Source organism: Danio aesculapii, chromosome 15 (assembly GCF_903798145.1).
Source record: "Danio aesculapii chromosome 15, fDanAes4.1, whole genome shotgun sequence".
In the NCBI taxonomy this organism is placed as follows: Eukaryota; Metazoa; Chordata; class Actinopteri; order Cypriniformes; family Danionidae; genus Danio; species Danio aesculapii.
In genome coordinates, this window is record NC_079449.1 from 40,614,279 (window position 1) to 40,628,552 (window position 14,274).

Genomic DNA, 14,274 nt, shown 5'->3' on the forward strand with positions numbered 1-14,274 from the left:
TATCTAGCATATGCTGTGCCTTGCTGTGTAAATACTGTCAGTCAGTGTAACTGTTAGCTGTATCAGTTTGAGCCTGAATCAGACAGAAAATGAAGAGGACACAGCTGAACCTCACGCCTGCTCTCTAAAGTAAAATCCGACAAGTGCTTTTCACATATATTTGGAATAAGCATGTGTAAGTAATAAAAATTGTTCACATACTGTATCTTTTTTTTCTAGTTCGTTATTAGAGATGTAGAATGCAGGGAGATCTGCTGCATTGAGAGCCAGAAACGGTGCATGTAGTAATCAATTTTAACAAATAAAAATACTTACAGGTTGTAGCTCACCATCCACAGCTTCATCGGTTGGAGGAGTTAGGGTTAGGTTAATCCAGCGCTGAACTGGGAGAGATTCTGGAAGCTATCCTTTGACAAATGCTGGAGCTATATATATATATATATATATATATATATATATATATATATATATATATATGTGTATATGTATATGTATATATGTATATGTATATGTATATGTATATATGTATATGTATATGTATATGTATATATGTATATATGTATATATATGTATATATGTATGTATATATGTAAACATTTAGCGGCAGTTTGCACTTCTGCCTTTGGATGTCTCAGGGACAAAAGCATCTGCATGAATGCTAAAGCTTTAGATAAAACTAAAACCATCAGCTGACCTCTTCTATGTTTACAAATACAAGCGCAGCTGTTAAGAGGGCGTCTCTGGTTAATGATGTCAGAATTTACTGGTATTTTGGAATGGATGTGTGAATGGTCTTTTCAGGAAAAATTCTGGAACGTCCTTGCCTGCGTGAACAGTGCTTTTTTAATTTATCGGTAAAGTCATTCGGGAAATTTTACGGGTATTTACAGGTATCACTGTGTGAAAGGGGCTAATATAGGCAACGTTACAGGTTGTCATTTTTTAAAAATGAACCAATGTGATGTTAAAGCCAACTTCACCTCAGTAAAGCAGGCTATTTACTTATGTTTTGTTGTTAAACTAAATAAAACTCTACTTTTATCAATGCTGTAAAAGGTCCCTTATAAAATTAAAAAATCAATCAATCAATCTGTTGCTGGAAGATTTCAGTTGCTGAACAACACTTCTGTGCATATAAATGATTATATATAAATGAGTATAAATGATTCAGAAGTTGAAACACAGGTTTGTAGATGTTTTGAATAGTTTTTCAGTGTGATTGATGTTAACTGTTAATTGTTTTTTGTTTGTTAGACCAATGTGACATGTATACTGCCTAATCTTGGCCTGGACGCTCTTGTAAAAGAGATTTTTAATCTCAATGTGTCTTTCCTGGTAAAATAAAGGTTATAATAATAATAATATAATCCTATATAATTAAAATAAAAAAATAAGCTTTGCGTGACTAAACTACTTTTAAAACATAACATTACCTGTCTAAAAGAAATACTTTAGCCATGGTGTCATCCTTTCTCCAGCGTGCAAAAGTAACTCTAATATTAATTCAGAATTGAAAGTTTTGATTCAGCATTTGTTATTACTACTGGCACTACTGTTGGCATGTGCAAATGGCGGATCTGCGTAAATGGCTGAGCAAATGTACAAATCTACATTTGATGACAGACAGTTTGGGCTACTTTTAATTATGGGAATTACCGGCCTGACACATTTTAATCGGATGAACATTTTTTAGTCTTAGAAAATACTTAGAAATACTTAGAAATACATTTAAATCATTTCCTTTAATCATTTCTATTGGAATGTGAAGAGACTTTCAACCAACACAACAAAAAAAAAATTCTTAAGACAATCACCTACTGCACTTTTAACTGTCATCAATATTTCTTTTCTATTTTATGCTTTATTATTATGTCTTGATTTAGTTTCGCAGTATGACTTGGTCTGCCTTTTGACAAGTTTTGTTAGCTCACCTTCAAAGAGCTTGAGCTAATACAGTTGTTTGTTTTGGAGTGAAAGTCAGAAGCACAAACACACACACACACACACACACACACACACACACACACACACACACACACACACACACACATCCAGCCCCACTTTATTGTCGCCCAACCAGTCTGATTAATCCCACCTCTGAGCCTCAGTGTCAACCTCACCACATCTTCCAGCCTCCAAAAAAATTAAGATGTCCTAATAGGAGAAGCAGATCAGGCGGGCAGCACAAGTTTGCCTGATTGTATCTGATTACCACTCCAAAACACTGTCGCTTCCAATGGATCGCATAACAAAGGCCCTCTCATTTAGCCAGTGCCCTTCTGTCCGAGTCCAACAAATTGAAATGTAATGGAAACAATTAGAGCCGCCGAAGAACGTCTCACAAGGACAAGATCAGCCGGAGAACCAAGTCCCGGCTCTGTTTCACTGCGAAACATACAAATTAACCTGCCAGTGAGCTCAAGTCACCTCTGTCAGAGCTGCCCTCTGTCTCATACTGCCATAATGGGCCATTAAATAGACCCCAAAATTACACTTCTTCATTATTTGTCAATATTTGCTCACCCCTGTGTCTGTCCAAACTCATATGATTTTTTTTTCTTCCATGAAAATGTGTGGAATGAGGAAGACTTGTATTTAGCAATATATACAATACCTTATTAGTAGGGATGCACTGATACCGATAACATTATCATTATACTTGATTAACTACTCATACTCTTATCACACATGAAATGCCAATACCATGCACTGATACCACTCAACAGTATTTCACTACGTGGATGTGATTTGTTGTCCTACCTGACTTAAATGTCTTAATCTATTAATTAATGTATTATATATTAATACCTTCATCCTTATTAACAATCTATTCATAATATACATTATTAACAAATCTATAGGCTACTATGACGTGAAACATCATGTAGTCTACTTTTTGATTATCTGACTCGTGGAGTAACGGCAGGACTCACGAATGTAATGAAGAACAACGCATAACAGGGTTTTATGCGTCCCCAATATGGGGAAATGTCTAGAGAGTGACTCCATCAGGTAATGCATACTGAACACACTTGATTATGTAATGTGTCATGTCGTGGATGGGTGTCAGCGCAAGGATAACTTATCCTTTAAATGTCCATGCTTAATCAGTTATCGATAAGGTCTATCGATTTGCAGGGTTATCAACAGTGTGTGTATATTTTTGGCTTGGAATAGCCTTCTGTTAAAGATTTGTGTGTTCATCCTTGTACAGGCAAAAAATAAATGATCCTTTCAAATTAATTGCACTTTTATTGAAAGAAAATCTAAGAAATATCGGAATCCGAACTGCGAGTACACAAATTAAAATACTCATATCGGTTTGTAAAAAAGTGGTATTGGTACATCCTTACTTATTAGTAAGGCATGTATTATAATTTTTCATAATGTTTTTATTAGTATACACTGTATAAAGATAGTCCTTTAACAGGTTCCATATTTCATTATTTACATTTTTTTTTTTCGGTTTATTTAACTATGTATTGCATTATGGGATGTTGATCTCTGCGCTGTCAACTTTTGATGTGGACAATTCAACTGTGCAGTTTAACAAAGTGGCTTTTATAGAAATTTTAGTAGTTTAAATAAGAAATAATATATAGATAATGAAGTCCGTAAAATAACAAAAAAGTACTGGTAGTTTAATACCCTTTTTTTTTTTTTTTTCTATAAATTAGAACACCAATACAGATAATAAATTCCTTTAAACTGTACAAAAATGGTAATAAAAGTCACTTTTTAAAAACTTTACAACAACACAAATTGTCGGAGTAAAGATTAAATCACACTCGTAGCAGTGCAATATAGCTTTATATCAGCACTGGTGGGAGTGGGGAAGGCTGCAAGCTGAGTCCCTTAGTGTCCCACCAGTGACAATATAGAGCCACATCACACTGCTACGAGTGTGATATTGCATTTATACAACAGTTTGACAGCATAATCGTTTATAGAAAAAGGAAAATCAAACACTGAGAGTCTCAAAATCCTTTTGTATGAGGAACTACTTTCCTCCACCATTAATTCAGAACTTCAGATGGCCAAAACAGCAGAAACCGTTGCTAATTCAACAACGTCACTTTAGAGCTAGTATTTGAATGATTCTCTAGCGATAGACTTACCTGATTTATTATGATTTGATCAATTTTAGTTTGAAATTATGTTGTTCTTCTTTAAGGGTTTATTATGCAGTCTCTTTCACCATCTTGGGCGGAACGTCAAACATCTTTGCTCTGCTCAGAACTACTTTTTTCTGTCATTCATTCATATCTGCAGCTGACGTCAGAACAGTAAAAACCATTGCTACTTCACAAACATCACTCTTGCATATTGTCTAAAGTGATGACAAAACAGGAGATTTGGGACATTGGATCATTGACTGATATGAGTTGTTTAAGAACAGATCGTTCATTAAGGAAACCCCGCAGTGTTGCTATAAAATGCAGAAATGTTTTGTTTATAACCATATTCATTGGTGACAGAAAAAGACAGACAATATTGTCTATATTATTTATTGAACTTTTGTTCACAATTGCAACCATAGTTTCTTTGTTTTTGTTGATCTATATAAATTTTTTTGTTTTTTTTTGTAGCTCTGTTAAAGAAATGACACTACAATTTACACTCCCCGGCCACTTTATTAGGTACACCTTGCTAGTACCGATTTGTACCCCTTTTGCCTTCAGAATTGCCTTTATCCTTCGTGGCATAGGTTTAACAAGGTACTGGAAATATTTTTGAGATTTTGGTCCATATTGACATGATAGCATCACACAGTTGCTGCAGATTTGTCAGCTGTACATCCATGATGAGAATCTCTCATTCCACCACATCCCAAAGGTGCTCTATTGGATTGAGTTCTGGTGACTTTGGAGGCCATGTGAGTACAATGAACTCATTGTTATGTTCAAGAAACCAGTCTGAGATTATTCATGCTTTATGACAGGCGCGTTATCCTTGTGGAATTAGCCATCAGAAGATGGGTACACTGATGGGTACACAATTGGTACCAATGGGCCCAAAGTGTGCGAAGAAAATATCCCCCACACCATTACCACCACCTGCCTAAGCCATTGATACAAGGCAGGATGGATCCATGCTTTCATTTTTTAAAGCCAAATTCTGACCCTACCATCAGAATGTTAAAGCAGAAATTGAGATTCATCAGACCAGGCAATGTTTATCCAATCTTCTATTATTCAATTTTGGTGAGTCTGTGTGAACTGTAGCCTCAGCCTATGTCTGCATGGCCAAATGCATTGAGTTGCTGCCATGTGATTGGCTGATCACAAATTAACCTTAACAAGCAGTTGGAGAGGTGTACCTAAGTGGTCGGTGAGTGTAAAACTGAATATTTTCAATTTGTTTTTGCAATAACTAAAACACAGACATGCATTTTTTTTTTTGTCATGAGACTATATTAAAAATAACCCACAGTCCTATAGGAGCTTTTCAGGATACAGAAGTTTCATTCATAGCAATAGATGGAAAATGACAACCAAAACATTCGTTCGAACGCATCACTTTGTTTCTGCATTGGAAAGTCAGTTTGGAATTGACATGAGAGTGACTAAATGATGTCATTTTTATTGCGAAGCGTCTCTTTAAATGGATTCTTTGTGGATGTGAAAGCCGCCTCAGAAGTCCTCCAGATGCCTTTATGCAGATGTGACCCAGATTTGCGTCCCTCACTATGCCGTGACTCATATGTTCACACACACCAGTCAGTGGGTTTTTATGCTGCCGTGCAATTGTGCATTACATCAAATCATTTCTTTTCCCCCGCTCTGTGTCAATAAGATGAGGTCATGAGAGAGTCTCAGTCAAAGAGAGACTGATAGAATGGAGAATCAGACAGAAATTAAACTGTCAGATGATAATTGTGGGGACGCTGTGTGGTGTGTTATGCTGGGAGATAAACAGAGAAGAAGCGTTTTTCCCACTTGGCCTTGTGCACCTCGCAGTCATTAGGGGTTGCGTTTCCCAGCATGCTCCAATTCGAGACTCGTCCTCTCTCATTTGGTTAATGGCACTCCATTGACTCTAAAGCAGACTGTATTTTTAGGGCTCTCTGTTAAATGCGTTCGAAGTGTCAACTCCCAAAAATAACATCATTAATTACGTCCCCTGACTCAGAAGTCGCATAAAAGAAGGCATTTTTCATCCATCTGAGACATAAAAGTGTTAGTATTTTATTCTGTACACACTGGATACTGTATGCAACTGTTTATTCTTGAGATTTCCCAAAACTGATTGTTATCGGCGTTCCCATAAGCCTGATTCTTACTTTACGTCAGCTGTCATTCTGGTTACGTGCAGCAGGTGGCGGTTTACACTTTTAAGCAGGTTTACCTACCACCATTGAAGCATATGCTCAAATGTTTTTGTGTGAGCTTTGTGATTTGTTTACTTTTTTTTTCAAACTTAATTCATTTATTTATTTATTTTATGGGGTGTTGTGGCGTATTACACACATTTAAGCTTCTGTGTTCAGTTTAATTGATGTAAGCTTTAGTAACGATAACTCATTCTTTTATTGTTTATCTGCCATCAGACTACAATGATGTTGTAATGTGTTGTGGTGACCTGTATATTGATTTGATCTTGACTGTCTGACTGTCATTCTTTTTTAATAAGTAATGGTACTCACAATACACATTTTATATGGATGGCAGAAATTAATACCTGTACAAAGTACCGGGATACATTGATCTGATAAACTAAGATTTATGTATACACAAGTTAGAATTCCAATAAATTTTTTAACTTCTATATAAAAGGGCATCTATTAAGCATGATTAACCATTTTCAAGTTGTTTTTCATAATTGTGTTGGTAAAGAGCAGTGTTTCTCAACCATGTTCCTGAAGGACCACCAGCTCTGCACATTTTCCATGTCTCCTTAACCAAACACACCTTTTTCAGATCATTAGCTCATTAGCAGAGACTGAAAGACCTGAAATGGGTGTGACAAAAAAAGGAGACATCTAAAACATGCAGTGTTGGTGATCCTCCAGGAATGTGATTGAGAAACCCTGGTATAGTGTGTGTACACAACACAAAAATTAAAAAAATCATAATTTTTATTTTCATAAAAAAAAATCCCCCACTACTGTTTTCACTCTCTATGTGTGACATCACACTTTTTTAGGCACAGCCCAAATCAGACACCTGCGTTTTGTCGTAGACTCCACACTGAGAGAGTTGCACACAGTCTGCCTTTGCTGCATCAATGAGAACAAAGGCCGTTTCTTAATTGCAAGAATGCAAAGTTTGGTCTTTGTTCTTTGAAAGTTCAGATTTGCCAAGTGCAACTAGGCAAGTTCAACTAGTTCAACTTGAACTGCAATTTAGCTATATATAACATAATCCACCTTACCCTAGTTTCCCTGGTTTCACTGTAAATTAACTATAAAATGTAAAAATATATATAAATCATGTGCTTTAATAATTAAAAACAAAACAGATTGTAATATATAATAAATGCTTAATTTGTTTTATTGAAGGAAAAAAAAAGAAACCAGCTATTAGTCACATGGGAAATAGCCTACATCTGCATGTGCGTAAAATATGTGATTTATTAGATTTAATGAACTACAGTGGGCATTTTACAAGTATAAAGTGCAAGAAATAAAGATAAGCACTACAAGAAATAAAGATAAGCAGTAATTTATTCAAAATGTGTACAAAACAGTAACATTAATTACATGTGCGAAACTATAAAACTTAACTTTGCACTCTGCCAAAACATTACACCTGAGACCAAATAATAGATTCAAAAGACCAAAGACTGCTCCTTAGATAGATAGATAGATAGATAGATATTATACATACACACTCTCTCTCACACACACACACACACACACACACACTACTACTACTACTACTACTAGAGAGATTTTGCCACACAATAAGTACCTGGAGCTCAGATGTCCAAATATGATGAGGTGTGCTATCTTTGTAAATATACTGCCGATTTGATTATAAAATAACTACATTTTCACCCAAAAAAAAAAAAAAAAAAAAAAAAAAAAAAACATTTTAAAACTTAAAGGGCACCTAGGTTACCCCTTTTTTCAGATTTAATATAAGTCTTTTGTGTCCCCAGAATGTGTCTGTAAAGTTTGAGCTCAAAACAACCATCAGAGTATTTGTTAAAGCTGTCTGAAGTGTCTGTATTAAAGCCAGTAAAACTTGGTTGCTGTTTTTTTGTACTGGGCCTTTAAGGCTAGTCCTCCCTGCCCACCGTTCCCACGTGCCTGTCAGCAACATGCCTCAGTCGCCACCCTCGGCTGCCTCAGGAAGCAGATCTCATGTCGCGTTTGTGAGGAATACTACAGTAAGAACTTTACAAATCAGTATTTGAAGCAGTTTTTTTGTTGTTGTTGCAACCATGAGTCACACACAAAGTCGTTACAAAGTTCACGTGCACACACAGCGAGGACACGCGCACACACACACACATAGCGCAGACACACACCAATAGCGCAGACACCCCCACACACACACACACACACAGAGAGAGAGAGAGAGAGCGCGAGTTTAGCTTCGCACTCTGTTTGCACGCATATGTGACAGGATACAGGTTAATCCTCACTGCTGTATGAAAATCTGTGATGTTAATGTACAAAATAAACCTAATTTAACGTCCACAAACCAGGATTGAAGCGTCTTCCTTTCTAATTGGTCTGACACGCGGCTGTGCTGATGAAGTAAAGCTAAGCTAAATCGCTGTAATTTATTACACACATGCACTGTTTTAAAACATTTTAAACATGTGAAACTTACTCTTGATCACATTTGATGATGATTGATGATCCTAGCGAACTGAACAGACCTTTTATTCCTGGTTGCTTTGTGCACGTCTGGTCTTGTTGATATGATTATACACGTGACTACCGGGACATGTTAATACGCAGAGCTGTCAATCAATTCGGTGGGCGGGGGGACCGCACTCCTACGTAAAGTTGCGGTCGATGTGAAACAGTCATTCACTCGGCAGCCATCTTTGAAACAGCTCAAGTATTTTAAAAAGAAAAACAACAGATTCTTCAAATATGTTTGCCAAGCTTACGATTAAATTGCCAAATAAATGTATACCTAGTTGTAAATTCAAGTATTGCAACTGGTAAATTGTTTCAGAACATTTGAATCATAACAAAAAAACAGCCTTTTTTTCAGCTTTCCAAATGAACCAACCAATATTTCGATTTAGTTATCTAACACCGTGTTATGTCCCTAAATTAGCTTAATATCCCATGCAGGTAATGATATACGGTATGCATTTAAATCAGTTCAGCTGTTTGTGAACATTCTTTGTGGAGTCATAATATATGGACAACTGATCAAATCGATTTTAACGATAGAAGACTGACGAGATTTAATGAATGTTTTGATCTGTTATCACATTATGCTTCTGCATATGTATTCTTATTTCTCACAAACATAGCGTATCCAGTCTGTTTGGCTTTTCTTCATTCTCTCCCTGAAACATATAATCGACATAAACTCAGTTACACAACCCGCTTCAACTGCCTACTTTAAACACAAGCTGTGTTTGAAGTGTCACATGATGTGATTCAGCGCCGTTTCCCCTCAGAACAAACCCTGAGCCATAAATGAAGAGCGGCTGAAGATGAAGAGCGATGGCTTTCACTTCTCGTTTCATTGCGGCTGCAGTGACGGTTACAACAGCTCAGTCTTTTTGTGTCTCGGCATTGATTGTTTGGCTGTGGGCTAATATAAAGGTTTTCCTGCGTGTCAGTCACCTGTCAGGCCCAATCTCTCCCAGCACATGTGCCTGTCACTCTCAGGGGCTTCCCTCGCTACACTGTGTGTCTGTGTGCGGTAGAGACACAAACAGATCGCCTTGAGTGATGTGAGGAATACAGAATACTCTTTCCTCCCTCCTAGTTTGCCCCTGGAAAGTTGCTGATGTGCAGGAGTTGAGGTGTTGTTGGCAGTAAAACTATAGATATCACTAACAGTGTGTTTTCACAGTTTTTCCTGTCAGAAGTTATTATTTTCCCTGCAGTTTGGCATTATTATCCTTGTGAAAAGAATGAAGTACACTTGTAAAAGAAAGTTGTAAGAGAAATAATGTGCTTTACTCAAGAAAATAAGCTTTCTGTTTGCTCAAAATGCTTATTTAAAACAAGCTAAAACAGCCCAGTTTTGTTTTAGGACATCGTAATTGTTTTACGTTCAATTCCCTTAAATTTGTAAAAAGTTATCCGTTAACCTAATTCCTTCATGTTTTCCCAACACAAATTCCAGATTTTGTGGAACCCAGCATTTTTTGCAGTATTTACAAGTTGTATCACAAGTAGCAGTGCGATATCTATGTGCTGTACAGTATATCGGCACTGGTGTGAGACGTGTGTCCCACCAGTGATGATATACAGCGATATTGCACTGCCACGAGTGTGATTATTGAATTTATAGAACAGTTCGACAGCATAATCATCTGTAGTGGCTCAGCTAGGGCCCAGACCTAAATCCTATTAAACATTTCTGAAGAGATCTGAAATTGGCTGTACACTGTCGCTTTCCATCCAACCTGATAGAGCTTGAGAGGTACTGCGAAGAGGAACACTGCTAAGGCTGTGAATACTTATGTACATGTGATTTTTCAGGTTTTTTATTTTTAATAAATTTGCAACAATTTCAGAAAATCTTTTTTCACATTGTCATTGAGGTATTGTGTGTACTATTTTGAGGTAATAAATGAATTTAATCCATTTTGAAATTAGTGAAGCGCTATGAATACTTTCCGGATGCACTGTGTATATATATATATATAATAAACTATTATTTAAAGGGGACTTCCTGTGCAAAAATTACCTTTATAAGGGGTTTAAACACAGTTGTGTGGCAACAGTCTGGGAATATAACCAGCTTCTATGCTTAAAAAATCTAAATGTTATTTTTTATAAGCATACTTCATTAAAAAAATTGTGTGCAGGCAAACTTTGATTGACATTTTCTCTTTGCACATGTCATCAGAGGTGGAAAGCCCCACCCATTAGTGACAATATCTCCCTCATTAGCATAGAACAGTAATCTTGCTTTTTAATCTGCCACTATGCTGACACATAGGCATTTGTATCTCTACCCTTTTTAAAAAAAAAGAGCACAAAGATCATTTGAATTTAAAGGGACAGTCATCAAAACTGACTAATTTAGATCAAAGCCTTAAAGGGTCAGTTTCAGAGTGTTATAACACATTTGTGGGATATTTTGAGCTGAAACATCTAACATTTAACATCTTGTAAAAGGGCCTTATTATGTCCCCTTTAAAATAGATACCTATGAACCTTCAGTGCTAATCTGAAATACAAGTTCCTAGATTTATTTAAATAGTCATGCTTTCATTCACTGTAATGATTGAACTTTTTAATTTGCATCCTCAAAACCCTAAAAAACCCCTCTCAAAACACACAAATAAAATTGTGCATATTGCAGGCTATTAATTTAGAAATCTTTATCAAACAATGGGCTTTATCTGCATATCCATGTTGTATCATGATTTAAAGTACGCTACAAGTGCATCTTGAGTACAATTAGATGTTTCTCTCTTTTTTTTTAAACCATTTGTTTTAGTGCTCTGAAATGTACAGTAGGTGTCTGAACCACATCCCGTCTTTGTGAAATAAGCAGAGGTGCATTCGTGACAGTTTTCACCGTGCTGTTGGACACACTGTCCTTGAGTTCCTCTCTCTTCCCACCACCTAAACGCCTCTGTTCAGTGAAGGCCAGTTGCTGCGCATCCCATCGAGCGCAAGGCTGGAGTTGTGTGACTGAAAGCTGGATGATGAGGGGTGATGTGAACAGTCTCAGTGTTGACTCTTAACTAATGACGGCTGACTCTTTCCATTCGTACTGTGACACAGACATGATGCTGATGCCAGTATAATGACTTGCTCACTGCATTCTGACAGTAGCATAGGCTTAGCATGTGATGGTAAAGTATGCGTGCTGAGGCAGCGGGCTGCTGAGTTAATGTAATTATCACATGGTCATATGATTTCCAAGATGGACTTGGAATATACTGAGATATATATATATATATATATATATATATATATATATATATATATATATATATATATATATATATATATATATATATATATATATATATATATATATATATATATATATATATATATATTAGTATGCACTCAAATATTGTGAAGGTCGTACAATGAATGTATGTATACTGAATTTCCACAAATGACATTTAAGAGCTGTATGGCTGAGGAGAGACATTTCTGATAACTGATGACTTAAATTAAATTCAGTTTTTGTCCTTGTGTCTGTAACATCTTTTCTTGTTCATACAACGGAGAGGAAAAACAAGTATTTACTGGAAAAGCGTTTTGAAAACAGCGGATGTTTGTAGACTTGTTAAATTAGCAGCCTTGCTACTTTTAGCTAGTTAGGGACATTTTCTCCGAAATGTCAAGGGAGGTACTTCATCCTCAGAAAATTGAAATAAGAAAAAAATCAATATTGCTAAAATAAAATAAACAAGAACATTACCATCCTAATCTCATTCATAATCTCTCTGTAGAGTGCATTAGCACAGTATGATGGATTCATATACTGCTGAAATGGTGCCTGGGCTTGCAAAAAAGGAAATTAAATCTGGCTTTTGACTAGACCAATAAAACCAGCGGACCGGTTTAGGTTATAGTAGTGAACAAATAATAATGAAAAAGTATGGTGGGAGCATTTGTTTTCCATTTATTTCTCCATTCTGTTTCATTCTCAGATCCTCAAGGAATTCAAAGACGAAGACTGGAACATGGGAAACATTGCGTTTACGATGACCAACAGGCGATATGGAGAGAAATGCATTGCTTACGCCGAGAGCCATGACCAGGTACTGCCCGGATGCATCCATTCCTTCTGCCTCGGGTGAAAGGAGATGTAATCAATGTGTCGTTGGGAATGGAAATTTGCGTCACAACATGGGTTGTAGTTCTCAAGGGATGAGGGTGAAAGGAGAAATTAACACATCCACCCTGTTTGTACGCATTCTAACACCATGACTAGACCCGAATGTTTTTGTTGTTGTTGTTTTCCTCCTGTCTTCCTTTCTTCTCTTTGTTTTTCCTCTGTGTTCAGTTTCCAAGGTCTGGGAATAACGATTGGTGCTACTCAATATTAGACACTTGAGTGAGTCCGAGTTCGTGCTAAAACTAGTAAAACTTTACTTTGACACTTCATCAATAGGCTGACTGTTTAGCATTGCAATAAAGTTTCCATCAAATGGGTGGATGTATAAAAGCGCATAGGAGCTTTTCAAATATTAATGGATGTCAGGACCTTGAACATACACTCTCATTGGCCACTTTATTAGATACACCTGTTCATCCAATTACATTTCAAACCATCACCTGAAGGTTAAACTGAACATCTGTATGGAGAAGAACAAATTATTGAAGTGACTTTGTACATGGCATGGATGTTGGTGTCAGTTTCAGAAACTACTGATCTTCTGGGATTTTCACAGACAACCATTTCTAGGGTTAATTAAAAACATGATTTGATGAAGAGAAAATATTCAGTTGTTAAAGGAACACTTAAACAGTTTAGTTTGACTAATTTTTAATCAATTCAGCCAATCTGCAGGTCTTAGCTTATCTTAGCATAAGTCTTTGAATTAGATTAGACCATTAGCATCTCTCTCAAAAATGAATATATATATATATATATATATATATATATATATATATATATATGATAAGATATTAGGCACAATGATATTATGCAGCACTGTTACCTAAAGTAGTTACCTTGCTGGAGACTGTTTTCAGGCACTTCGCAATATTAATACGTCTGCTGCAGCCATGGTACATCAGCAAAGTTCCTTGATTATTATGCTGGAATGAGAGTATAGTTTCTTGTCCATGTCAGCCTAGAAAACAGCAACTTTTTATTTTTCTTTGGTCTTAGTACATGATGTAACTACAGAATATTCCAAGATTATATAGGAAAATTATTATTTTCTATAAAAAACGTTTTTTTTTATTATTTTTTTTATGCTAACGATCTAATCCAGTTTTAAGATTTATGCTAAGCTAAGCTAAAAGTGCTCCTGCCAGACTCGTAGATTAGCTGAATAGATAAAGAATGGCAAAAATCAACTGCATAAAGTGCATGCGGAAAGTATTCATAGTGCTTCACTTTTTACACAACTTTTAATGTTACAGCCTTATTCCAAACTGGATTAAATTGATTTATTTGCTCAAAATTCTTCACACAATCCCAC

At 36.1% G+C, this 14,274-nt stretch overlaps 1 protein-coding gene across 1 annotated transcript in view; it reads left to right on the top strand.

The window, feature by feature from the left end:
* The window catches only part of gbe1b (glucan (1,4-alpha-), branching enzyme 1b), a 239,455-nt gene that overhangs the window by 137,718 nt on the left and 87,463 nt on the right, over nt 1-14,274 (top strand). Inside the window, exon 11 of the mRNA XM_056473198.1 lies at nt 12,772-12,882. Coding sequence (XP_056329173.1) covers nt 12,772-12,882 — 111 coding nt within the window. The remainder of the gene's footprint in view (nt 1-12,771; nt 12,883-14,274) is intronic.